This window comes from Cnephaeus nilssonii (assembly GCF_951640355.1).
Source record: "Cnephaeus nilssonii genome assembly, chromosome: 6".
In the NCBI taxonomy this organism is placed as follows: domain Eukaryota; kingdom Metazoa; phylum Chordata; class Mammalia; order Chiroptera; family Vespertilionidae; genus Cnephaeus; species Cnephaeus nilssonii.
Window position 1 is genome coordinate 20,846,771 of NC_137077.1, and position 23,508 is coordinate 20,870,278.

A 23,508-nucleotide genomic window follows, 5' to 3' on the forward strand; every position below is an offset into this window, starting at 1 on the left:
GATGTGACAGGTGTAGAGGAGGGCAGCAAGGGTGTGGACAGAGGAGAATGGAGTTTGGCTGCATTGGGACCCTGGCTTACTTGGCTCATGGATGACACCTCGATATAGAACAGGAATTGCTGCACTAGGGTCTGTTTTAAGACTCCCCCTGCCCACGTCAATGAACTTGGCTTCTAGAGAAGCAAGGGCAGCTGGGGAGTGGGTGGAGACATCCTCTTTGCCTCAGCATCTTGTTAAGAATTTAAGCCCCGGAGCACCACCATTGCTTAGGGCGAGGCGAAGGGCGTGGCTGTGGGCCAAGAGGGACTCGAGAGGAACCCAGAGCCCTGGGAGGGAGGAGAGCTCTTGGCCCTCCTGTCCGCCAGGGCGTAGTGTCCTGTTTTAAAGGTTTGCTGTTTGCAGAGCCTTCCTTCACCAACTCCCCATGGTTCAAATGCCTCTGGCAGTGAATTCCACTGGGAGGCTCAGGCTGCAGAGGTGGCCCCTGAGTTCTGAGGCCTTTGTCGTGTATCCTGCTTGTTTCCCTTATTAGATCAATCCCGCTATCCCTGCACCCACCCACCCGCTCACTCCTCACTCATGGGCCACCTACTTAATGTGCCAGGCACTTTCCTAGGCAATGGATTGTAAGGACTCACGGAGACGGAGCAGTTCTCCGTTAGGCAGCAACAAGTCATCACTGAATACAGTGAGAGCAGGCACGTGGAGGGTTTCTTCAGCAGGCTTATCTGTCGGAGCTGAGGAATACATCTATGGCAGGGCTGATCCATGGCATGACCCATGACATGACCCATGGCCTTGTAAGGTCAGGAAAGACTGAAGATAGGGAGGATAAGGACTAGACCAGGAGACAAGAAAGAGTGGGACTCTTGTCCAGCAAACTGCACATTAGCATCCTGACAGCAGTGTGTGTGTGTGTGTGTGTGTGTGTGTGTGTGTTCATGATGGGGCAGGATGGCAGAGGTAACAGGGAAGGAGGCGGTGTTCTGAGAAGGTAAGTCTTAGCTGAAGCTCTCCTAGCCCATCTACAGGTTTTGTCCCAGTACTATGCAACATGACTGGAAAGTGACAAACCTGGACCTCATTAGCTCAGTCCCACCCTAACCACTACTCTGCCCAACCACTCAGAATAACCTTTACTTACACATTTGACGTATGCCCTTGACGCATAACAAGAATAGAAAGAAGGAACAGCCACATAAAGAGTGTTCAGGCACTTGATTTAAAACCAGTATTTGAAGACATTGTCTATTATATTGTTCATTCCTCTTAGGATTTGATTCTGGGGGGAAATTTTTTCTCCCTTAAAGTAATGGTAGGCTTTTCTTTGTGGCTATATCTATAATCATACCTATATCTAGTTGTATAAATATAGATGTATACATATGGGTATATATTTTTTGCCTTGGTTGGGAGAAACTCATATCATTTTTTTCAGTAATAGAAAACAATAAAACTAAATACATTGTTCATTAAATAAAATTTAGCAAATAGAGAAAAACATGGGAAAACAAAACAGCCGAATTATACCACTTAAAACAACCTCTGAAGAACATTTTAGAGTATTTAAAAAATGTTATTTGTTGATTGATTTCAGAGAAAGAGGAAGGGAGAGGGATAGAGAGATAGAGACATCGATGAGAGAAAAACATTGATCAGCTGCCTCCTGCATGCCTCCTGCATGCCCCCTGCTTGGATCAAGCCTGCAACCCCCACATGTGCCATGACCAGGAATTGAACCAGTGACCTCTTGGTTCATGAGCTGACACTCAACCACTAAGCCACACCTGCTTGGCTTAGAGTATTTTTTAATGGTCTTTGTAGTATGTACTATTCAACTTTGTAAAATAGAAGTAACCACATGTATGCTCACATTTGAATCCTATTTTTTCAAAGGTAAATTTAACCTTTAACTATATAGCTAACTTGATTTTCAATACTAGCAAATTTGCTCTCTTCTCTGTTTCATTCATCTTCTGGTTCTATTTGAACAAGTGTATTTTATTTGTTCATAGACACAGACAACAGTACAGTGGTTACCAGAGGGGGTGGGGTGAGGTAGTAAAGGGTGTAGGGGCTCAAATATACGGTGATGAAAGGAGACTTGACTTTGGGTGTATTCACAATGCAATATGCAGGTGATGTATTATAGAATTGTACACTTGAAAATATAATTTTATTAACCAATGTCACGCCAATAAATTTAATTAAAAAACTGTATCTAAAAACGAACTCCAACAAAATGTAAAGGAGTAAAAATAAACTTAAAATCTATAAACCTAAAATAAAATAAAATAAAATGTGGGTCATAACACATCCTTTGCAAACTTGGTGTGAGGAGTCAATGAAGTAACATGTGTGAAGCGCCTGGTATACAGAATATGTGACCAAAACCGAGCCGTCACTGTAATTGCATCTGGGAGTTGTGGTAGGCGGTGCAGCTGACAGTTTGAATATTTGAAGGTCAATCAAAGAGATTTGGGAATGTTTCAAAGATGAAATGCCATTGAGACCACTTCCCTCATACATCACTCGAACAGGGGGATGAGAGGGTGGCTGTGTAAGCAGAAAGTGAAGTTCAAAGTGAAATTCACTGAGATGTACAGGAAGGTGGAGGGTGAGTAGGGGTTGGGGGATACCCTTCTTATCTGGGATGAGATCAGCCTTGAGCAGGGGAGGAGTTCTCTCTCAGTGACTCAGATAGGGACTCCCTGCCCACCCCCTCCCCACCCACAGGACTCAGTCTTCACTTTCAACACTCTTATTCTGGGGCCTCCACAGTGCTGGTGTCATTGCTCAGTGCACCAGGGTCAGCCCTTCCCACCCATCACTTCCTTGATCCAGTCCACATAATTGAGCACTTTGGTGTAGAAGCCGTACCCTTTGCCACACCCAATGCCCCAGGATACGATGCCCGTGGCCACCCAGTGATGGGCATGGTCATCCCACACTACATAGACGCTACCACTGTCCCCCTGGCAGACACTCTGCTGCCGTGTCTTATCCCCGACACAGAACATGTTATCAGAAAACACCTCAGTCCTCTGTTTCTCTTGAAGCCAGGCCTTGCAGGCCTCCCTCGGGGCAACAGGCAGCCTTGAGTATTTCAACTCGGTAGTTAGCCAGCCCATCTGCACACCAAACCCACTTACATAGCCCATCAGGCCACTGCGGTAGAGGGTCTCGTTATCAGGCAGACAGACCGGGAGGAGGTGGGGGCCAAGGGGAACACTGTGCTGGAGTTCCAGGAGGGCAATGTCCCCATTGAAGTTGTGGGACTCGTTCTGACGGTAGTCTGGGTGCACAACCACACGGCGCACAGGGTGGTTCCCCAGTTTGATCATCTCATCTATGGCTGTGTGGCCCAGGAACACGTCCACATTCCTCTTCTTCCCGAGAAAGATGCTGTCCTTGGGATAGATGGTGTGGGCGGCCGTGAGGATCCATCTGTCGCCCAGCAGGGCCCCACCCCCACGGCCATAGATATTGGTGAAGGCTTGCCAGGGGAAGTTGCCCAGCTTAGCTTTGGAAGGACTCTGGGCCTCCTGGTTCTGGGTGATGGGGGTGACTGGCTGTCCACAGACTGGGAGAGAGGAGAGATAAGGGTGAGAAACCAGCATGCATCAAGCCACAATGATTAAAGACCTACTTCTGTGAAGTGCTCTTCCTCCTGCCTCCTTAGCCATATTAGGCTACTTTTTAAGACTCTTAGTGCGACTACCCTGAGCAAACTCATGTAGCAAGCAGAGTTTGCCTTCAGTGTCTCTTGTCTCGGTTTTCTGTGTAATTTCTTCATTTAAAAAATGTTTCTATTGATTTTAGAGGGAGAGATGGAGGGACAGAAGAAGAAGAAGAAGAAAAAGAGAGAGAGAGAGAGAGAGAGAGAGAGAGAGAGAGAGAGAGAGAGAAACATTAATGTGAGAAACATTGATTGGCTGCCTTCTGCATGCCCCCCCACTGGGGGCGTGCAGAATCCAACTGGTGACCCTTTGGTGCATGGGATGATGTTCAACTAACTGAGCCACACCCATGGCCATTTCCTCATTTTTTTACATCTCTTACTACTACTCCCCTCCAAGCCACTCTAACGCCCTCCTTCAGGTTGCCCCTAGAGCTTTTTGTGGATCAGGAGTAAAATCTGAAAAATTTATTCAAATGGGTTAGAAAGGCAATGGTTTGACTAAAAAAAATGGGTTTCAAAAATGGTAGGCTTGAATCCTCATATACTGCTGATGGGAATTTAAAATGGTGCAACCATTGTGGAAAACAGTTTAGCAAATCCTCAAAAAGTTAAATATAGAGTTATGATAGGAGCCAGCAATTCCACTCATAGGTATATACTCAAGAGAATTGAAAACATACATTCAAACAGAAACTTGTACATGAAGGCTCATAGCAGCATCTATACTAATAAAAGGGTAATATGCTAATTAGACTGAACATCTTCCGGATGTGCTTCTGGACAAAGCCACGGTGGTGGGGGCTGAGGCAGAGGCGGTTAGGGGTGATCAGGCCAGCAGGGGAGGGCAGTCAGGGGCAATCAGGCCAGCAGGGAAGGGAAGTTAGGGGGTGATCAAGCCAGCAGGGAAGGCAGTTAGGGATGATCAGGCCAGCAGGGGAGCAGTTAGGGGGCAATCAGGCCAGTAGGCAGAGGGAGTTAGGGGAGATCAAGCCAGCAGGCAGGCAGGTGAGTGGTTAGGAGCCAGCGGTCCTGGATTGTGAGAGGGATATCCAACTGCCGGTTTAGGCTGGATCCCAGTCAGACATCCCTCAAGGGGTCCCGGATTGGAGAGGGTACAGACCGGGCTGAGGGACCTCCCTCCCATGCATGAATTTTATGCACCAGGCCTCTAGTTGTCTATAAACTCTGTCCCTCTGTCTCCTTCACTTTTCCATCTGATTAACTTCCTTCATGCTTTTGCTTTCTTAATTATCTCTTTTTAAAAAATATATTTTTATTGATTTCAGAGAGGAAGGGAGAGGGAGAGAGAGAGAGAAACATCAATGATGAGAGAGAATCATTTATCGGCGGCCTCCTGCACGCCCCAACACTGGGGATCGAGCCTGCAACCTGGGTGCAATCTGGGCATGTGCCCTGACAGGAATCGAACCGTGACCTCCTGGTTCATAGGTCGATGCTCAAACACTGAGCCACACCGGCTGGGCTTGGTTAACTCTTGATCTTTGGAGAATATGGGACAAGCTCCTTGCCTCTTCTTTTCTGGACCTTCTTGTCTTCCCTCTTCTTCCTCCCCTTCTGCCTTTATTTCCTCTTTCTATTTGAAGGCTTTCCTCTAACCCCCTGTATCCTGGTCCACAGGCCCCTGTTTGGAAAGTGGCCATAGTCACTGCACTGGTAGGTCACTACTCACCAGGCACACAGTGAGGAGCCTCCTCCTTGTCCAGCGTCTCTTTCCCAGGGCTCTGGGCTCTGCAGGTGAGTGTCTCTGAGGAGTGAAATGAGGTGAGGCTCAGAACTGGGAGGTGGGGCTAAAAAAGTAGGTGCCACAGGCCCCTTGGAGGGAGTAAGGCGCATAGAAGCTGGTTCCCCAGCAGGTGGGGACTCACCTGCTGGCACCACCTGATAATAGGGCTCCTGGCATTGGTTCTGGATCTTGGAGGAGTTGTCTCCAGGTGTGTGTGCGGCCTCAGAGCCGCCACCCACCTGGCTGATGGGCCGACTATGGTTCATACCTATAGGGAAAAAGTGGTCATTAAGACCTAGAACAGAATTGCAGACTGGCACCCCAGAGAGTGATCTGGCCCATGGCCATATTTAGTTTGACCTATAAAGTGGTTCTTGTTTTCTTTTTAAACATTTGAACTATTTTTCACTGATCAGATGGTCAATGCTAAAAAACAAATAACTAGGACCGTGGTGGGCAAACTGCGGCTCGCGAGCCACATGCGGCTCTTTGGCCCCTTGAGTGTGGCTCTTCCACAAAATACCATGGCCTGGGTGAGTCTATTTTGAAGAAGTGGCATTAGAAGAAGTTTAAAAAAATTGGCTCTCAAAAGAAATTTCAATAGTTATACTGTTGATATTTGGCTCTGTTGACTAATGAGTATGCCGAACTAGGATATGGGGGAACAGGCATTTTCAGACATGATTAGTGCGAGTGTAGGAGGGAAATTTAGCAATACCAAAATTAAAAATGCATTTTTTTCACCTACCATTTCAATTTTTAAGAATTTACCCTCATATGTGTGCTCCAAGATATATAAATAAGATATCCATAGTAGTACTATCTGTGGCAGCAAAATATTTACCAGTGGAAGACTGGTTAAACACAGTATGACACATCGATCAAAGGAATACTATTTGGCCATTAAAAGTAATTAGGCAATGCTAGCCACATGTATATGGGATGATCTTTAAGATATATCACTGAGTGAAAAATTCTAAATTTAAAACATTGTGAATAATATGCATGCAATACAAACACACACACACACACACACACACACACACACACACACACACACATCCACCCACCCACCCACACAATTATATTTGAATGGCATAGCTTATCTTTGGAAGAATACCCAGGAAATGGAGAACATAGTTGTTTCTGGACAAGATAGCCAGGGACTAAGGGCCAGAGATCAGAGAAAGACTTACTCTTTACCATTTTTTTAAACATTTTTATAATGTGCATATATTATCTTTCAAAAAATTATGAGTTACCAATTGAAAAGCAATTGGTAACCTTTGGCTTCTCTTGCAAAACAAGATGATCTGCAAGTTCTGGGCCAGTAAATAGTCATGGAAACAACTGTTGAGCAATGGCTGCCCTTTAACTGGCAGCTCATCAGCAGGGGCCTGGAGGGGGCAGGGAAGGTGTGGGCCTAGGTGTTCCTGAGCCCAGTGTCAATAGCCACTCAAGTTTCTGCTTGTAGCTTCAAGATATCAGGGCCATGGCTATGGACAGAGAGTGCACCCCCGGGAGGGACACTTACTCACGGCTTGGTAGAGGACCAGGAAGCCCTTGTGGAGTCCAGTTGTCCTGTCCTCAGAGGAGGCCGGTGCACGGAAAGTCAGCCTCAAACTGTTCCCCGAGGACACAAACTCCCTCTGACCTGGGGGGCTGCCCAGTGAAGAGCCCACTTGGCCATAGAACCAGCTTGGATCCACCCCACTGGCTGTGATCTGAAAGGAGAGGGGGGCAGGCAGGTGTGGTGTGAATCTGCAACATAAGGGGTCACAGGGTCACATCATGGGCATGGGCTTCATCCCCATCTAGGAGGTCTGCACACTTCTGGGGCTGAGGAGCTGTTCTCTGTGGAACTTTCCTCAAGTAGCTTCCTGTTCCATTATTGACTCCCCAGTTTCTTCCAGACATGACCAGATACCTTGCATATTTCTTTAGCCTACTATAATTATCTCATAAACTCTACCATATTTACCTTCTTTCAAGAAGCTCCTGGGGAACAGAGTCAATAACATCATAACAACTATGTTTGGTGACAGATGGTTACTAGGCTTATTGTGGTGGTGGTCATTTTGTAAGGTATATTAATATCGAGTCAATATATTGAACTCCTGAAACTAACGTAATACTTTATGTCAATTATAATTAAAAAGAAATTAAGAAAAAGAAGTTCCTTGGAAACCCTAGGGTTCTCCCAATAGTCCACTGGATTGTAAGTTCCAAGAAGGCAGGAAGTACATCTATTCTACTGACCACTGAATCCCCGATGCTCAACAGGGTGCCTATAGCACCATGGCTTTGAATCAACGAAGATGCAGACACAAGTCCTTTCCATCTGCTTTCTCCAACCCCATCACCTTCCTCTTCTCTGAGTACTTTCCTGTGGGCCAACATCTGTGACGCAATAAGACCCTCTGCAAACACTTAGCTGGGGTTCCTAGTCTTTCCTGTTCTCCTTCTTTTGGAGTGTCCCTCCTCTTACCCCATGAACTGTAAATAAAGCCCCACAAGGCGTGGGAATCTAAGGACACAAGTGTACACAGTGTGGATACTCTGGCTATTGTTGTTTAACTTACATGTTTTTTAAGCAGGTTGTCTCTGTGTCAAACCCTTTTGACTGCCTCGCCCCTGCTCAAATTCCTTTCGGTGGGTTCCCCAAACCAACGCAGGATACTTTGGAAGGAGTTCCCTTGACTCATGCTTCTTGCTTAGTCTCTATTCTGGGCACATGGCTCACTGCTCAGCTTATTTTATTGATTTATTTTTTTAAATTTTATTCCTGATTTCATATTGACCCACACCCCGAGTTCTTGCTAGTTCTTCATTCGCTCTTTTTTTCCAAAGTCTCAGATTCCTTTAAGAGGCTATCCAGCCTATCTCACTGCGATCACATTAACTGGGTAAAAGTTGGCATGAAGAAAATTTCTCAGTCATCCCAAATGCCTTGCTTGGGCACATTCCAATACTGTTCTTTTCCTCAGAACAATAACAAACTTAAGCCCCATATTTAAGAGGCCCATTATCTCTTGGGGAAGAAGGCGTTTGCTCTCTGAAACTGTCCTTTACTAGTCTAATTGGTTGTCAAACTCTTCAACTTTCTTTTTAGCTTCCTCACAAGTTGTTGGCTAAACAGAATCACTTAGGAGTCTAACTAGCAAAGTAGAGTGAACACTAAGCTGTGAGTCCCAAGACTTTGCTCCTAACTCCCTGTGTGACAAGGGCATTTGCTCAGCCACTTCAGATCTTAGTTTCCTGTCCTGTAAAGTGGTCTGTGAGGCCTCTTGCTGTCAGGGCAGCATGTCCTATGGCAGCTTTCCAGCATGTCCCTGAAGAGCAGTGGTGAAGATGATATGAAATACCTGCTCATTCAAAATTCATTGTGCTATGTGTCCTACACATATGGTAAGCTTGGATTTCATTTATTCTTTCATTTATTTTTTTGAGAGTTATTATGCTCTATGTGCAAGACACTATGCTAAGTGCGGGGATACAGACATGAATGAGACATGGTTCTGCTACCGAGGAGCCCATAGTCTGGTTGAGAATATTGCATTTAAGGTGTGTGTGTGTGTGTGTGTGTGTGTGTGTGTGTGTGTGTGTGTGTCTGTGTATGTGACTTGCCCTGGCAGCAGAGAGGAGAAAAGAATTCTATTCCTGAGCTTGAATTTCCTCAATGACAAGGGAAGAGTCAGTCTGGGCTTAAAATTGTCCATGACTAAGAAGAACAGGGCTCATGGTAGGTGCTCAATAAAATAGGTTGAATTGAATATAGTCTTGGCTTCTGGTGAAATCTGAAGCTTTAAACATGCATTTATCTCAAAGCCCATTAATATGACAGCAAAGGGATGAAATGGTATACATGATTAAGGACAAAACAGTGAGAGATGACAGCAGATGCGCTATGCCAGTAACATCTTGAAAGGTGGAATGGGGCCGCAAAAGGGACAGCCTGACTCTGCAGAGGTGGAAGCCAACATAAAGCAAGCAGGTTCTCATCGCAGAAATTAGGATAACCAGGCACCCCTGACGATGGGGATGAGGGAGAGGCTAATAGGAGCCTATGTAGGGAGACCTCAGGATTCTGGATCCCTTTGCCCACCTTATGCATCCAGATAACTTTCTGGCTCACCCTGGCAGGAGACCTGAGCGTGAGTCAGAGACCCTGGCCTTGGGATCCCCTGGGACACTTGATAGAGGGAGTGAGGCCAGAACTGAAAACAGAAGGATTAGGTGAAAGTCTACATATCGAACAGTGAGATGCTACTGCTTGTTTACTAGAAGGCTGGCAACTCTGATCAGGAGACCAGAGGATTCCTCTCTGAGGCTGGCTGTCCCCAAAGAGAGTACTTCTGTATACTGACATTGGGAGCCCCCCACAGACGTCTAAGTCACCTTGTGGATAACCCTGTTTTCAAACTTGTTTCACAAATTTCAGCTATCACACAGAGCATCCAATATCATTCTAGTACTTCATTCTTAATTATGAATGGACAGCCAAGGATTATCAAACATTGTAGGAGAGATGAAAAGCAGAGACTAAAACAAATGAAGAGTAAAAAAGAACTTGGATGAAGTAGAGATAATACAGGGACTTGAAGAAACATTTAAAAATAATTCTATTATAGGGAAAAGAGTATTGTCTAGTAAACAGAAACAGTATTCTATAAAAAGGCACATTCAGAAAATAAGAATGAGGCTTTAAGACATAAAAATATGTCAACAGAAAATAAACCATTACAGTTGGTATTTAAAAGGAGGAAATCTCCCAGAAAGTGGAACAAAAAGACAAGGAGATGGAAAACACAACAGAATGAATAGCAAAACTAGAGAATCAGTCCAGAACATACAGCAGCTAAATTACAGGAGTTCCAGAAATCAAAAATAAAGTGAGCAGATGTCTGGAAATAATTTAAGAAATAATACAAGAACATTCCTAAAATTGAAGGACTAGATTAAAAGAGTCTCTAGGTTCAAAGAACTCTGTACAACCAGTAAAAAAGCACATCAGGGCATATCATAATGAAAGTTCAGAATACTGGTAATAAAGAAAATATTCCAAAAGCTCTAGAGAGAAAAATAACTAAGGACCAGGAATCAATGCTACCAGACTTAACACGAGAGCCAGAGACAATGCCATCAAATTTCGGAGAGAAGATGACTTCCAACCCAGAATGCAACCCGGTTAAACAATCCATCAACGGTGAGGGCAGAGCAAAGACATTTAGGGTTATGTAAGAGCCTCTGACATTTACTCCCACAAACCTTATCTGGAGTGCTCCTACAAAAATGAGGGAGGAAACCAGGAAAGAAATGGTGATGGGATTCAGTTCCAACACAGGACAGGCAAAGGGAATCTCCAGCATGAGGAAGAAGGGGACTCCCAGAAAGTGTGAAGGCTTAGAGAGCAAAGAATTCAGACTGAACGAATAAATCATCAAGAGATCTGCATGAAGGTAGAGGAGGGTGGGGGGAAGGGGGACAGATCAACCAAAGGACTTGTATGCATGCATATAAGCCTAACCAGTGGTCACGGACAACAGGGGGGTGGGGGCATGCGTGGGGAAGGGTTTGGGATGGGAATGGGGGGGGAGGGGTGAGGACAAATATGTGATACCTTAATCAATAAAGAAATTTAAAAAAAAAAGAGATCTGCAGGTGGGAGTCACGAATAAAAAAGAGGACTCAGAGATTGACATTTGTACTTGAATGCGCTGAGAAGAGATTTACTCTCCTGGCTACGAGTTTGGGGAGGTTAGTATCACAGAACTAAGCAAACCAAAGATTAGAACAAAAACCAACAAAAAATTCCAAAGAACTCCATGTAATTATTGCCTCCTGGGAAACCAAAGTTGGAGAAAAAAACAAACCTATAATTACTGTACTCCATCGGCTCAGATCTGAATATTTTCAAGTTATAATAATATAAACAATGACTCTAGACTTAATAAAAAACGACAGTATTGGTAAACTGGAAGGATGGATGGAGGAGGGGAAATGTAGGTGGTGAGGTTCTGAGATAGAGCTAGTCCTATCGTAGAAAGTTAATGGGTGATATTACTAGACAGACATGAGCAGAGCAAGGCCAGGCACAGAAACTCACCAGGGCAGAAAGCCCCGGATGCCTAGCAAGGGGGCAAGTGGGAAAACAAGAACCTCACCCCCAGGTAACCTATCCTCCCCTAGCATATCACTGCTCATGCGGTTTGGACCCCTGATCTTTCATATCGGTTTAGACCCCCTGACCTTTTCCTCCTTAAAGATAACATCAAGGCCTCAGTTGTATTTCAGCTCCAGGTCCAGAAAAGCAGCAAAACCTGACAAGTGATGCTGTGGCTGCCTCAGGACACCCCCTGCCCTGGCACTGACCAATCAGTAGAGCATACCTAGAAAACTGATGAATATTCTATTAAGACTCTCCCCAGAGTCCTCCCCTAAGATTTCCACCTGCAAGAGAGAGATAAATATGCTTAGGACAAAGGACCCAGTGCACACTCTCCCCCAGGGGAGCACGCAACACCATTTCCTTCCCCCTTCTTTTTTTCTAAGGGACCCCAGGAGATTTGTAACCAGAGGAGCAATGGGCAGGGGCAGCTCGCCCCAGGCTATCACTCCAGGCTAACCCCCAAACCTGTCTCCTGGACCCCCTTTTCTCTGACTTCTCAGTGAGGCAAAGCAGCCCAGCCAAGGCTTTCCTGTTGCTTCTTCTATGTCCTAAGGATATTGTTGCTGCCATCATGGACCCAATACCCTTTGGCTCAGTGTTGTGTAGCCCTTCCTTTTGGATATCTCCAACTCCTATCCCCTTTTCCTTAAATAAATTAAAATTTCTTTATTCACTGCCTGAGATGGCTATTTAGCTTGCCCGTGCATCACCAACTTTACCCTTTCAAATGTGTTCTAAAAAACACAAACAAAACCAGAGTAAGCATGTTATTGATACAGATGAAAATAACTACCAGATGAAACAGCTACATGAATTGTAACTGATTGCCCCAGGAGAGTACAATGGAGGTGGGAAGTAGGCTGGAGACAGTTGTTTCTCATTATATGCCTTGTAGTACTCGGATTAAAAATCAACAACAACTATGTGCATGTATTATTTTGATATAAATAAAACCAAAAGATAACACGAGGTACTGTTTTTAAAGTGTCCTTATTCTGATAATGCCCTAATCATAAGAACTTTTGCCATAGCTCCTCTAAAGTAAACTCAGTCACCAAATCTTTTGTTATTATTCATGCCCAGCTTCCTGTCCTGACAGAGCAAGTATTCAGGTGTGTTTAATGACTGACGTGTGAGTCCTTGCTCTTTATTCTAGGGATTGGCAGTATTTGTGTGTTCCTTTGGGGCCAAGATGGTAGCAGAGCCAGCGACAGGGCTGCTGGCGGAGGCTGTACACCTGAGCAGACCCTGGCCTCCCAGGTAAGCCCGCCTGTGCCCCTGACTTGGGTTCTTCATCCATCCTCTGAGATTCAGGGCGCTGCCACCTCCCACTGCCCCCTGGGCTCCAGGCCAGGAAGATCCCTCCCCAGAGTCCCTCCAGGACCCCAGCTCACTGTGACAGAGTCCGGCTCACAGTCCTGGGACAGCTCCACGTCCAAGTCCTGCAAGATAAGCTTCACAGCAAAGCCCTCCGGGGCCTCGATGACAGTGGTGCTCTCTTGGCCTTTGAGGTATGGCTCTGGGTACCCTGGGGAGGTCAGCTGCTGGGGTAGCTGCTGGGCCAAGAGCACAGAGCCCTGTGTGGGGCAAGCCTGGAGGACACCCCAGAGAAGCAGCCACCACCTGTGAGGGGTTGAGGGCAAGATGAGACCTGTGGAGTCATGAGGAGTCGGGGCAGGCTATGTGCCAAGGGACTGAGGGACCAGCAAAGGCATTAGCAGCTGTGGCCTCAGCCCTTGAGGCCTGGCACCTCTGCCTGCTCCCTTATCGCCCCTCTCTGCCCCCGTTCCTTCAGCCTCCTATGCAGCCTGAGCTCCACAGTGAGTTTCCCACCATTGCTTATCTCCCTGGAGAGTCTCATACAGAGTTGGGGGCTACTTTCTGCTTCAGCAGATCCCACCGCCACCCTGGGATCTGAGGGAGACATGGTGGTACAAGTGAGGGACAGTTAAATGTTAGTTTCCTGGCTCAGAGCATTGGGCTTGATCACCCCCAGGAAAGGCTGCTAGAAGCTACGGGCAATTTCTAAGTCCTCTCTGCATTAAGTCTCTCTTTCTCTCTCTCCCTCTGTGTGTGTGTGTGTGTGTGTGTGTGTGTGTGTGTGTGTGTGTGTGTACATATACCCCTGGGTCCCACCCCATCCTTTTCCTCTCCTCCAGGCCTCTCCAAGGGCACACTCACATCATACGTGCACGGCTTGTGGAGTTGGGGCTTTCCCAGAGATAATTCTCCACCTCTGAGACCAGGCATCTGGAATGGGCCATCTGGGACCTTGGAGAGGACTTGGCCCAGGTTAGGGAACAAGAGGTGGGGCTGGAGAGGGCCCTGAGGGGGGAGGAGGGAGCAGTTACTGGAAATGGGTTGAGTAATTCTCTGGTTCCTTTTTCTAATTCTCTGGGTTGAGCACCACCTACTGTCTAACTTGGGGATAGCTCACCCACCACAACTTAAGGTGGAAAACTCTGAAACCACGTGGGCTTCAGAGATCAGGGGTGGAAGCGCAGGGACTCTGGACTCTCTTGGACTATCTGTACAAAATAGTAAATAGTAGGATGGTTCCTTGTGAGTTATGGCTGTTGCCTTTCATCGGCCATACCTTTCCCTCCCTGACTTTCCACTCATTTATGTTACCAGCCTACCTATTGTCGAAATTGAAGTTTGTGTGACCCGTGAACTTGAGCTTCTCCACCAAGCAAGTCTGGGGCCCTCACTTAGGTAATCTTTTGCTCACAACCCCTGGAAGCTGCTCGTCCACCAGGGTCACGTTGGCACAGGGCTGGGATTAGGCCCCAACTGCGGCTTCTTTAGGCAGATACCAGGGGCCATGACTGGGCACAGAGGCCAGGCTCCCTAGGAGAAACACTCACCCACGGCTTGATACGGGGTCAGGAAGTCCTTGTGGAGGCCAGTGGTCCTGTCCTCAAAGGGGGCAGGTGTGTGGTAGGTCAGCAGCAGCTCCTACAACGGGGCTCTGATCTGAAAGGGAAGGGATTGGGGGGGAAAGGGGCAGGCAGGTGTGGAGGATTCTGCACCACTCGTGGTCACCGGGTCACATCCTGGGTGGACTCCAGCCTCGTCTAGAAGTTCTGCACACCTCCGGGGCTCAGAGCCATGCCTCATGGTGGCTTTGTCAAATGGTTTTACTCACCCTTTGTCCCCCCATTCTTCGGGCCCCAAAGACTGCCATGTGCCAGGAATGGCTCCTCGCCTGCTCTAGTGCTCTCAGTGCACAATTCTTTTAGGAGACTCTCTGGGAACACTTAGGGCAGTGGTTCTCAACCTTCCTCATGCCGAGACCCTCTAATACAGTTCCTCATGTTGTGGTGACCCCCCAACCATAAAATTATTTTCGTTGCTACTCCATAACTGTAATTCTGCTACTGTTATGAATCGTAATGTAAATATCTGTGTTTTCCGATGGTCTTAGGCTCTACAGCAGCGGTTCTCAACCTGTGGGTCGCCTAAGACCATCGGAAAACACAGATATTTACATTACGATTCATAACAGTAGCAAAATTACAGTTGTGAAGTAGCAACGAAAATACTTTTATGGTTGGGGGTCACCACAACATGAGGAACTGTATTAGAGGGTCGTGGCATTAGCAAGGTTGAGAACCATTGCTTGGGGCATTCCCAAGCCATCTGCTAGGCCTGGGCTCACACCACCAATGTCTAATAGCCCATATACAGGGTCAGGAAATGTGTGTGGTTGAATCTTTGCAAGTATGGCTAGAAAGTCTCTTAGCTGGCTTCTTTCCTTCTTCCTCCCTACACTAACCCTCGAATCCTCCTTTATTCAGCCCCACTGTTGCTTTAAGATTTTTTTCTGCTACCCCTCTTTGGACCTGACTTTTCCTTCTTTCTCCACCCCCACAGAATACTCCTGCTTGCCCCCAACAAACACATATGGTTGTAACTCAACTATCTAATAACAGTGAAAAAAAATTAAAGATACAAAATGTACTGAAAAACGGTACACTTCTGTATGTTTTTAATCCTGTAACAGTAATAAGGAGCTTCTTCCGGGCTCTCTCTGGGTCATTTCAAATGACCAGGCTCCTTCCCAGGCACCATTCCTCTGGGGTCCTCTCCTTCCTAGAGCCTTGTCCTTTCATCCTAAGTCCAAGGGGCAGCTTGGGGGGCAATCCCTGTCACCCCCATTGCATGAAGTAATCTCTATTCTGGGTGCATGCATGCTGCTCAGGTCTGGTGTGTATGTTCTCTTCCTTCTTGTTACTCTGCTTTTATTTGTCCCTCACCTCCCTTCCTCCAGGCCTTTGTGCTCTCACTTTCATCCTCCTCCTTGATCTAACTTCAGCTCTGACAACATCCTCTCCTCTGAGCATCTTATTGCTCCATTTTCCTGGGGAGCCTCTGACTCGAGAAGGAAGTTTCTTATTGGGCTTAAGAATTTTTATTGTTGGCTTGGCTGGCCGGTGTGGCTCAGTGGTTGAGCGTCGACCCGTGGGTCAGGAGGTCATGGTTCAATTCCTGGTTGGTCCATATGCCTGGGTTGTGGGCTCGCGTGCAGGAGGTGGCCGATCAATGATTCTCTCTCATCATTGATGTTTCTATCTCTCTCTCCCTCTCCCTTCCTCTCTCTGAAATCAATAAAAAAATGTACTTTAAAAGAAGAATTTTTACTGTTTTTCAAGTAACAGGGGCCCAGTAGAGATGAGAACCCCATGATCAGAGCCTCTGTCTTCCTTATAATTACCCCAGGGAAGGGGTGCTACAGGCCACAGACAAATTCCAAATCCTGAGGTAACCGAACTCAGGGTTTTACTGCTTCTCTCTTTTTTCTTTTCCTTTTAAATTTATTTTTCAATTACAGTTGACATACAATATTATATTAGTTTCAGGTGTACAACATAGTGATTAGACATTTAGATATTTGTATACCTAATAAAGTGATCCCTCAATAAGTTTAGTACCCATCTGACACCATAGTGATTACAATATTATTGACTATACTAGAGGCCCGGTGCATGAAATTCATGCACGGGTAGGGTCTCTATGCCTGGCCAGCAAGCAGGGATGATCTGTGGGGAGGCCAGCGGGGCAATCGGGTGTGGTGGGGGAGGCCCCCGCTGGCACCTGGCTTAGCTGACCTGGCGCCACCTACTTGCCAGCCTCTCCCCTTGCTGCTGCTGCTGGGTCAGGGCCTGTGGGCTGGGGGCAGCTCCTGCATTGAGCGTCTGCCCCCTCGTGGTCAGTGCACATCATAATGACTGGTTGTTCTGCCGTTCGGTCAATTTGCATATTAGGGTTTTATTATATAGGACTCCATATGCTATATTTTGCATCCCTTTGACCATTTTTATGATTGTTAATTTATACTTCTTAATCCCTTTCGCCTTTTTTGTCCATCCCCTCCACCCCCTCTCCCATCTGGCAACCATCAGTTTGTTCTTTGCTCCTCTTTCCTTTTCCAGCTCTTCCCATAGGCTTGTTCCTATCTTCCCTGGTAGATCACTGAGCATGGATTCCTCCAGTTAATTCAAATAATTGCAGAATCTTAAACTCTCTGATAAGAAATCAAACAGAGTAATGGGATTTTATCTTTATGCTTGAAAGGAGGAAAAGAGAATCCCAAAGATATTCTTCGGTCTAACAGATAAACAATAATCTCACAAGTATCTATGCTTTCTGGAAAGTAAAAGGTTAATTAATTTAAAAAAATATATATTTTATTGATTTTTTACAGAGAGGAAGGGAGAGAGATAGAAACATCGATCAGCTGCCTCCTGCACACCCCCCACTGGGGATGTGCCACAACTAAGGTACATGCCCTTGACCGGAATCGAACCTGGGACCTTTCAGTCTGCAGGATGATGCTCTATCCACTGAGCCAAACCGGTTTCGGCTGTTAATTAATTTTTTATCGGTAATAAGTTATCAATGATCAATCAGAATTGCAGACTTTTAACATTTATAGACTACCTGGTCATAAAGCAATCATCTTAGAAGTCTGAATGTCTTTAAAGATTCCTTTGTGTAAATTACACTCCAAAGATGACATAAATATAACACGGAACAGGATTATGTATTTTCACACCAGTGAGATTAAATGTTTTTGGTTCTCCACTTTATCAGAATCAACTGTATGAGCAGAATCATGTCTGTTTTTCTGCAAGGCTAGGCTAAGAGGGAGTACATTCTGTCCTCATTTTGCTCACATTTATTTTGTTAGCATTTGTGAGGCTTGCTGTTTAAAACCAAGCACCAGAATTTCATTTCAGAGGATTTAGAGGGAACAAAGGGCAGGTCTGAGGAGCTTAAAATGCACAAAAGAAAAGAAAAGAAAAAGTTAAGTGTAAATATTGGACACATTAGGTCTTTCATTTACAATTGTGAGTCAGGTCTCCTCACTCCAGGCTAAGGGAGAGGGCTTGGCCCTGACAAGGCAATGGGGCTGTAGCTGGGGAAGGCTCTGGGGAGCAGGAGGAGCAGAAAGTTACTGGAAATACACAGTACTTATCAGCATGACTTTAAATCTCTAGAGTAGACTCCACTGTGGTCTGGCTTAGGGATGACCGAAATATTGGAGCTGATTTTTACCCCAATTGAGGCTTGATATTTCTGAGACCAGGAAAACCTCTTAACCACCAACAATCAGACTTAACGGAAGGAAAAGCTAAAGAAAGTTCTCTGGGGACCATACCATCTGCCTAGTTTTTGTTTTTAAATTCTCTTTCTCAAAGCCTCTATTTCCATTTCTTTATGCTCCTGGTTTCCTACCTCTGCCTTTCTTTTCTAGGCCAGGTGCTCTGGGGAGAAGAGCGAAGACCACGTGGCAGCACCAGGACCCGACCTCATTAATGTGAGGTGGGGGAGAAGGGAAGCCTTTGGTGAAGGCAGTAGAATTCACCTCCGTGGACTCCTCCTCAGTTTCTGGTCTGCACTGTTCCTCCTTGCCCTGAGTTGGAAACCTGGGGGTTCAGCCAGTGTTTGAGGTCCTGCCTTCTCATTGGATGGCAGAGCAGGTCAGGTGGCTGGCTGTGGACTGCTTGGCCCATGGTGCTTAGAAGTCCAGGTTGGGCCACTTCTTGTCAATTGAGGGAGGAGGCAAATGAAACCCCAGAAGAGGAAGCTTTCTATTGACACCTGCAAGTAAAAAGCCAGGACCTGCTGGAACAGCCAGCCCATCACCATAGCATGTGTCCACAGGCATCTGCCCTGGAAGGAGGAGTGCTGAACCAATCACTAGATCATAAGGGGTAGGGACCCCATAGTATGTTCTTTGTTTCTCTGATCATGTTTCACTATAGCTACTCCTTCATCATCCAGCCATCTAAACACCTACTAGCCCTAACAATACTGGTGACTTCTGCGTTTATTGCCACCCACCCTGACTCACTTTATTTGAGTCACTCATCACTGATTCACTTTATTGTTGTTGACTCTGATAGACCTAGCAAGATCATTAGTACCATACCCACCAGGGTATTGATTGGCTGCCTCCTGCATACCGCCCACTGGGGATTGAGCCTGCAAATCAGGCATGTGCCCCGAACCACAACCTCATGGTTCATAGGTTGGTGCTCAACCACTGAGCCACACCGGCCGGGCAAGCAATAGAAACTTTAAGAAAGAACCAAATGTAAATTCTAGAACTGAAAGATGCAATATGTGAAATTTAAAAAAAATTACTGGAAGGGCTTAATAGAAGAATGGAGATGGCAGAAGAAAGAGCCTTGAAGATAAATAGAAATTATTCAATCTGAAGAACAGAGGAAGGCATTTTTTTTAAATGAGTAGAAACTCAGGAATTGTGGAACACTATTAAAAAAAAGCCCCTCTAATATGTGTGTTCATGGAGTCCTAGAAGGAGAGAAGAGAATAAGGCAGAAAAAATATTCAAAGAAATAATGGCTGGAAATTTCCCAGCTGTTGAAAAAGGCATTTATCTTCAGGTTTAAGAAGTTCAATAAATTCAGAGCAGAACTAAAAATAAACAAAAGAGCACACATAGGCCCATCAAAGTCACATTGCTGGAAACTAAGATAAAAAGAAAATTTTGAAGGCATCCAGAGAAAAAGAACACATTGCAATCACAGAACCACATTTTCAATGTCACTGCTTTCTCATCAAAACCAGCACAGACCAGAAAGCAGTGGAACAACTTCTTCAAAACACTGGAGGGAAAAATCGTCAACTCAGGGTTGCTTTTCCAGCAAAAATATTCTTCAAGAACGAAGATGAAATAAAAACATCTTCAGATAAAAAGAAAACTTAGAAAATTTGTCATCAGCAGACCTGCGTTAAGAGAGACGCTAAAGTTCTTCAGGCTGAAGGGAAAGAAATCCAGATGAAAAAACAGAGTCGCTGGATGGATAAAGAGAAATGGTAAATTTGTGGGTAAATCTAAAATATATATTTTTTCTTAGTATCTTTAAAATACATATGTCTGTTTAAAGCAAAAATTATAACATTGCATTGTGAACTTTATAACATGTGTAGATTTAATATACATGGAAACCATAGCATAAAGGATGAGGGGAGACTTATATAGTAATCAAGTTTCTTCATCCAATAGTAAGTCTAAAAAGACTAAAAAAGTGAAGGATGCAGTTCTTTTTAGAGCAGTAGTTTTCTATCTGTGGTCTGGGGAATGCTGGGGATCCCTGAGATCCTTTGAAGGGGATTATGGGGCCAAAATTATTTTCATAACAATACTAAGGTATTATTTGCTGTTTTCTCTCTCTCTCATGAATGTATCAGGGAGTGATCAGAGGCTACGTGAGGTGTGTCAACATTGTCCCTTCACAACTAATGAAACATGTGCTTATTTATCCTTATGTTTTAAATTTTTCTCAGTTTTAATTTTTTATGCAGTGAATATGAGTAGATACAACCTACATAGACAAGAGCTCTTTGGGGTTCTCAATAATTTTTAAGGGTATAAAGCTTGAGTCCAGCTTCCCTAGAGTGATCACAAAAAAAGAAAATTTAAAAAGAGAAAGGCAAAAAGGTATAGCTAAAGGCCAATAGATAAATTAAAATGGAATTCTGAACCCTAAATGGGATTAATTTGGGGGACTTGTTTCTAAAAGGGTGACCTATTAGAAATAGTCCTGGTTTATCTGAGACTGATGGGTTTCCTTGGGACACAGGGCTTTCAATCCTAAAACCGGTTCAGTCCCAGGCAAACCCAGACAGTTGGTTATTTCTAGTCCTTCAATCATCTATGTTGTTCCCCTTTCCCTTAGCTAATATGAGCTCAGAATGAGCCAAGGCTACATCTGCTCTATGCATGGGTCCCCAAATATAGGTTAAGAGGATTGAATAAAAGAAATAAAGGGAACAATCTACAAAATTATAAGTACACAATGTTCACAAAAAATAGAAACAAGAGATCAATCTAAAACAACTGCGACCAGCCCAGCCAGCATGGATCAGCAGTTGAGCATCAACCCATGAACCAGGAAGTCATGGTTCGATTCCTGATCAGGGCATATGCCCAGGTTGCAAACTCAATCCCCAGTGTGGGGTGTGCAGGAAGCAGCAGATCAATGATTCACTCTCATCATTGATGTTTCTATCTCCCTCTCCCTCTCTCTTCTTCTCTGAAATCAATAAAAATATATTTTAAAAGTAAATTAATAAAACAACTGTGACCATATCCTATATAATAAAAGGGTAATATGTAAATTGACCCGAACGGCAGAACGACCAGAATGACCACTGGACCAGTCACTATGAGGTGCACTGACCACCTCTTGGTCCCTTTCCCCAGCTGGCAGACTCTGATCGCCTGATGGCCACCTGTGGTGGGGGTGGCGCCGGCCAGTGGGAGGCTAACAGCCAACCTCTCGGTCCCTTCCCCCGGCTGTCAGGCACCAATCACCTGATGGTGAATGGGGAACCTGGGGTGGGTAACGTCAGGGGGCAGGGCCAGCTGCGGGCAGCTGGGGAAGATGGCCCTGATCGCAGGCCAGGCCTAGGGACCATACCTGTGCACAAATTTCATGTGCCGGGCCTCTAGTTAGAGTATAAGGCTATGGGTGACTTAAAAAATGTTTCTCTGTTTAGTGAAATTTATGTGATGTTATTAAATCACTTTAATAATTATAAAATAACTGTATTTAAAATGATAATTGTGACCAGATGGCCCCTTCTTCTTTTTTAAAAAAAATATATTTTATTGATTTTTTACAGAGAGGAAGAGAGAGGGAGAAAGAGTTAGAAACATTGATCAGCTTCCTCCTGCACACCTCCTACTGGGGATGTGCCCGCACCCAGGGTACATGCCCTTGACCAGAATCGAACCTGGGACCCTTCAGTCCGCAGGCCGACGCTCTATCCATTGAGCCAAACCAGTTAGGGCAGATGGCCCCTTCTAAGACAAACAAGATTAAAAGGATGAGGTCCTGGATCCTGAAGATGATGCTAAGACCCTGGCTTCAGCGGCATCTTTAGCCCGTGTAATCAATGAAGAACGTTTTGCTCTTGGATATAAGCTTAGGCCAGGCATGATCCTTTCAACCTTGGGGAGCTCATGTCTGAAGACACCTCATGTCCCACTGTCTCAACTCTTCCCCTCCATTGAAATTTGTTTCTCATCGACTGAGAAGGGGCAAAGGGCAGAAGCAGGGAGAAGGGACAGTCTTCACAGTTGTGATGTGAGGGTTGGGGAGGATGGAGAGAAAGCCGAAGAAGTCCATGGGTGTGAGTGTAAGAAGTGCATAAACATGTTTTCAGAATTTGGATTGTTATTTTTGAAATTCCTGTTGGTGCTGCCACCTGCTGTCCTGCATAGGGAAGGACTTCCTGTGGCAAATGTCCGACTTTTACCGGTTGCTCTATATAGTCTTTTAATATCTAATAACTACAATATGAACTGTTCTGATAATTTCACCCTCCCTTATGGTAATGGACATACTAAGCTGCCGGCTGATTAGTTTTTGACATGTGGGGTCACTCTTTATTCATATATCCCTGCCAGCAGGACTGGGAGGCCTTGTTTCTTATGACGACTGACTGTCTTTATGCCCCAGAAACATCACAGGGTCTGAACCAAAAGGGACCTTCCCATGGCCGTGGCACTGGACTGCAACGGCCATCTTCTACCGGGAGTCCTGCTGAATATATTGCTTTCACCATTTTTGTCATGCTGGTAATGGTAGGCTCCCTTAAGGTAGAAGTGGCCCCGCTGACATGTAGCAAAGTAAAAGCCCTGAATGCCACTTCTAATAACTATGATATCTGGGATAAATCAAGAGCTGAGCCAGGTCAGGGAGGCGATTCTAGAGAATCAGGCTTCATTTTTTCTCCTGTTTATTTTTGTAGTCTGATGGCTTGCTGCTGTATCCAATGTCTTCCTCATTTTAGATCCTGCATTCCCTGTATTCCATCCCTGCCAACTGCTGTCAAGGCAGAAGCAAATGCGGTCCAGCAGGATGAGACTTTTCACTTAAAACTAATCTCATAGCTATGAGATGATAGAAATAGCAGTGAGGAATGTTAGGGGCAGAAATGGAATAGCGGGGATGCTATAATTATAAGAAATATTAATCATGCTCATGTGATTGTTCTAGTGTGATTAGAGAAAACCTAGGTGAGAGTTGGATGCCCCAGGACATGGAAGCCAACATCGGAATGCAGTCCAACCTCCTTTCCCGAGAACTGCCGATCATTATGAAAAGATGAACAACCTTGTTGCTGAAACAATCTAGTCCCGGAGGCGCCAGCCCATTGCCCGCCCTTTTCGACCCCCAGCCCCTATTGCTTGTAATCTGGTCCCAGAGGCACCTGGAGGCACCTGCTCTCCGTGACCTCCTCCACCGCCCCTCCCCGCCCCCAGCCCGCATTGTCTGCAACCTGTAACCATTGTACCTTGCCTACTTTCCCATGCCTGTAATTCCTACTTTCCCATGTAACCTTTGCCCTTCTACCCACAATAAGCAGCTG

At 45.4% G+C, this 23,508-nt stretch overlaps 1 protein-coding gene across 1 annotated transcript; it reads right to left on the minus strand.

Annotated features, from left to right (window-relative positions):
• Positions 1-2,155: 2,155 nt before the first annotated feature.
• Positions 2,156-13,876, minus strand: C1RL (complement C1r subcomponent like). The gene is given in 7 exon segments (XM_079775421.1): positions 2,156-2,812; positions 2,814-3,583; positions 5,373-5,447; positions 5,569-5,694; positions 6,961-7,150; positions 12,990-13,218; positions 13,777-13,876. Coding segments are annotated over 7 exon segments (1,524 nt in total). The 5' UTR covers positions 13,860-13,876; the 3' UTR covers positions 2,156-2,761.
• Between the last annotated feature and the right edge of the window lie 9,632 nt (positions 13,877-23,508).